General features: G+C 38.3%; 1 protein-coding gene across 1 annotated transcript; it reads right to left on the bottom strand.

Moving 5' to 3' along the window:
- Positions 1-1,678: 1,678 nt before the first annotated feature.
- Positions 1,679-4,453, bottom strand: LOC109237614 (exocyst complex component EXO70A1-like). Its single transcript, XM_019403933.1, has one exon. The coding sequence runs from the start codon at positions 4,278-4,280 to the stop codon at positions 2,256-2,258; it is 2,025 nt and encodes a 674-aa protein (XP_019259478.1). The 5' UTR covers positions 4,281-4,453; the 3' UTR covers positions 1,679-2,255.
- Positions 4,454-4,782: the final 329 nt, after the last annotated feature.

Below are 4,782 nucleotides of genomic sequence, written 5' to 3' on the forward strand. Positions count from 1 at the left end.
TCATAACATACAACTTTCAGAATACCGCGCACCACTTCATCCAAATCGTCCTAGAAATATCTTTTGACCTCCTCGTCCAAGCCTACTATGCGCTAATCAGGCTTAAAGTAAGCCCACCAACCACTAATTTAATAACCATCAACCTATCGTTCACCCTCTTAACATCTACCACCAGCTCCCTAAGGTAGATATCCACTAAAATTCCCACCCCGTTTTTGCCGCTAGAACGTCCCGAATACCACAGTTTATACACGTTGACATCCCGAGCGTTGGTACCCACATCTAGTCTCCTGGACACACACTATGTTGATCTTCCTCTTCAGGAGAATCCTACCTAGTTCTATAGACTTCCCCGTCAATGTCCCAATACTTGCTAATTTAATAAAGAATAAATAAGGAACAAACAATTTATTTGATTACTATATGATGTATCCTTTGATTTTATATAGATTTTATATTTTTGCATACTATATTAAATAATAAAATAACAACTAAGATTTATTAAAATAATATGATATATTAGATCATAATTTTATAAGATTAATATTCTGTCAAATTATTCCGTATCGCGCGGGTTCTAACACTAGTTAAAGTGAACCGGAAGGAGTAGTTATAAGCTTTATTCATCTCTTGGAAAGTAAAAGGTGCATAGCTTCCTATAGTAGAAGAAAACTTAAATCTTGGTGGTTAAATGTTTCAACTGCCACTTCCATTTTTTTATGAGCACTCAGTTCTCCATCTATGAAGTTCAATTATTGGGCTGTTCAACAACCAGAATTCCTAGTTGGTGGAGTTATGGTGGAATATAAGAGTTTTTGGAATAAATTGGAAATTTTTACTCACTTCGTCCCATTTTAACTATCATTTTACTACTTTTCATGCTCATCAAGAAAACAGTAAATGCGACGTATAATTTACTAAGTTACTTCTATTAAATATTTTTTGAGAATTGAGCAGTTATAAAAAGAACTACTACTTTAATATTAAAGATATAGTTGAAAATAATAAACAAATTTAATTTTGAATTCCTAAAGCGACTATAATTTTGGGAAATGTTTTTGAAAACACTTAGTCAGAATGTAATGTAACTTAATTTCTATTTGATTAAGTTAAATGACCAACCATTGTCGTGTTAATATGACTTGATTTTTTTATATTTAGTTAATTGAAAATTCATGGTCTAATGTTACTGCTCAACTTCATCGACAGGTGTTGGGACACAATTTAGGTTGTTACTCTAGATTTTAACTTTTATATTTCAAAAAAAAAAACTGTCTGGTGCACTAAGCTCCCGCTATGTGCAGGGTCCAGAGAAGGGGCGGACCACAAGGGTCTATTGTACACAACCTTACCCTGCATTTCTGCGAGAGGTTGTTTTCACGTCTCGAACTCGTGACCTCCTAGTCGGATGATAGCAACTTTACCAGTTACGCCAAGGATCCCTCCAACTTTTACATTAAAGAAGAAACTATTATTCTGGGTAGGGGCCTAGAGGGTAGTCTGTGTCTAGGTGGTTGAAACTAACAAACCAACTGTACAAGGGGACACCTACTTTCTACTGTTAAGACTAGACCCTGATACCTCTCTACCTACTGGTTATAAGATAACACCTCAAACCTCCAAATGTCTCTTACCCCAGGCTTTGTAATTGTAAAGAAAGTAAAGAAAGATTCTCCGGGTTATTGTATCAAACATCGTCCCATTAGAGATGGAGTCTTCACTGATAAAGTTGTTGTCATGTGACCAGAAAGTCACGTGGTCGAGCGGTGGAAACAGCATATTGCAGAAATGCAAGGTAAAGCTGCGTACAATAGACCCTTATGGTCCGGCCCTTCTCCCGACCCCGCGCATAGCGGGAGCTTAGTGCATGGGGCTGCCCTTTATCGTCCAATTAGACTATATATAGCCTAAGATATATGAATCGCAAGCGGTTGCCGAATTAGTAATCAGATTTCTGAATGTGTAAGACAGAAAACACACATGTAATTGAGGTGCTAAAAGATAGCATTATGATTCAGCATCTTATTTACATTACATACCACGACTAATGAAAGATTTTCTTAGATGTAGCTTGTTTAGCATTTTGCCAGAGAAGTATAATCAAAGATCATGAGGTGTATGCATATACTACAAATTACAACCTAGTTGTTCAGGACTAAGGTTGGAAAACAAATCAGTTTCTGTACGAGGAGTTAACGACGAACTGATCATCACCTTTCTTGTATTAGTAGTTGACAAGCTTCCTAAATCCTAATTCATGCTGCTGCTGGTGTGGAGGAAAGGTGATTAGCAACAATGCTATTAGTAAGCTTGCCACTTAATTCTGTGCATTTGGTAGTACTCCCATACTTTCCAACTTTTGGTTCAAATAGACTGCTGATCATATTTCCCAAGGTCTCAGCTGTGTATTTTATGTGCTGATCACCACTACTAGCAACCTCAAATTCTATAGAGGGCATGTATTTTGCTAGGTAGCTTTTGTACCAAGGGACAACAACCTGCAATACGAGTTGGCGTACTCGCCATCTTAGCCCCTTGTCACACAATTCCCTATTGGAATGCCTCTTGTAAATATCGTCGAAAGCCTCTGTGAATTCCTTGAATCTCTTCTTAACCACTTGACGATCAATGGCTCTCCCTCCCGGGAACAACACTAGACCTTCCTCGCTTAGAAGGGCCGGGAGTTTTCCCCAGCTCTCTTTCAAATATAGTGTCTCGTAATACTCCATATATTCCTCGTGACCTCTAATCCATTCGTGTCCCATCAGCTCGCCAAGTTTTGTTCCTTTCGTGTACTTGCACAAGTACCAATGGTTATTCATCAAGAAGAGATAGGAGAGAGTGTCGTCCGTGTATGTCTTTGCCCAACTCTCTAAATTGAGCTCAATTACCATTATTATTTTTCGCATCTCATTTAGAAGAAGCCCCTTATCGAAGCTCTCGTGGTTCCAACCTTGATGTATCTCCACAACTTGGATAAGTGTGGACCAATGTTCATCCTCAAGAAGCTGATTACAATACTCAGTGACAAAGTTAACCAGCCTCGGAACACTACCATTCGCCGGAGGACTGATTGTCCTCTGCAGCTCCACTTGGAGAGAAAGTTGCCAGAAAATTTCACAAGCCCCATTTACAACTTTCTTGATCAGATCCCTTGTTTGGTTCTGGATTTCACCACAGGCTCTTCCACTGAAAAGTCTGTTGAAATCGGAGCGTAGTTTGTTTAGAGCAGCAAACATGTCCAATAACTTCAACAGCTTAACTGCTTCTTTCTTCCCTCTGGTAATTGTGTTGCCAAATTTGATGAAAGAATGAATCCGAGATCGGACTGCAATTTTCGCGAAGCAGTCCGTACAGGTACAGCTACTATCTTTAGATGCTGATTTCTGGAATATTTCATTGCAAAGCCTGTGTTCTATGTCTAACAAATCCTTCACTGCGAATTCCAAGTGCTCGCGCCATAGGTCAATATGAGACTCTACAGTCAAAACACTGTCAAACTCTGTCAATGATATCTCCTCCAGGTAGTCCAAATCCAGCTTTTCTAATGTATTTCTCACATTTGAACTCCGAACCTCAATATAAATAGACATACATTTGTCAAATCTATGGTTCGCGTCCAATCTATCAATAATGGGTTGCACATATTGAATAACATTAGGCAGAGGCAAAGACAGTGGGGCTATGTATGTTAACGAGGATGCCAATTCATTTTCCAGCTTGTCTAGTGCGACCATCAACGCTCCATCTTTGGCACGAGAACGTTCCTCTGTAGCCTGCAATTCTCTAAGTATATTCAAACACTTGTTCACATTCATAACATACCAACTATCAGCAACTGATGAAGAATTGCAGTTACTGTTTTCAAGCCAAGAAATGACTAATTTGCAGTTATGGGTGAGAAGGCGGAGTGCTTCTTCCATCCATTTGAGTGTAGTGAGATAAGCAGAGATATCATCAGAAGGGTCAGTGGAAAGAGTTTTTTCAAGTCCACAAATGACATCAAATATCTTAGCAAGAGATGCAGCAGGAGCAATAGCGCCATCAATATCACGACCAATCATCTTGTATAATGTACATTTACATGCTATAGTTCTAAGGGCATCTGCTAAGAAATTCAGCCTCTGCCCACAACTCTCCAATCTGCAGCCACTATCACCAATTTCTACACCTAATTCTCTTGATTTCTCTATGTTACACTTGAGAATTTCTCTTGCAGCTTTCATCTTCTCAATCCCATGCATTTTTCTTTGTTCACAAAAGAAATGATTGTTTACCATATAGTGACCACATGCATAATTTCTTTACCAAACTCAACAAATGAGGTTAAAACAACTATACCAAACTTCACTGCCAAAACAAGACTAAATCCACAACCACCCAAAAGGTACATCACTTTAATATTGTACACTTGCTTTTTAATATTTGTCTTCTTATTGCCTTTGCTTCACTCTTCTTTTCTCCAAAATTGTTCATCCTTTACAAGCCAAGAAACCACCAAGTTTGCCTTTTCTAAAGTGTGAGCTTTTCTATCAGCAATTATTTGCCATAAAAATCTCTGGAAAACCAAAATATATTCCTAGTTGGGCGATATTAAAGCAACTAGGACCGAGTCTAATGCTGGTAGAAAATTAAAATGGGAAAGGGAAAATAATTTCACCTCACTAAACTATTTGAAATTGAGCAACTTTAACATCCGGTAAACTTTAGGACTAATCTTACTGCCGTTGTTAGAAAAAAATCTTATTTTTGTCTTGAACCCCTAATAGAGCTCTAATCCGA

Source organism: Nicotiana attenuata, unplaced genomic scaffold (genome assembly GCF_001879085.1).
Source record: "Nicotiana attenuata strain UT unplaced genomic scaffold, NIATTr2, whole genome shotgun sequence".
Taxonomy (NCBI): Eukaryota; Viridiplantae; Streptophyta; class Magnoliopsida; order Solanales; family Solanaceae; genus Nicotiana; species Nicotiana attenuata.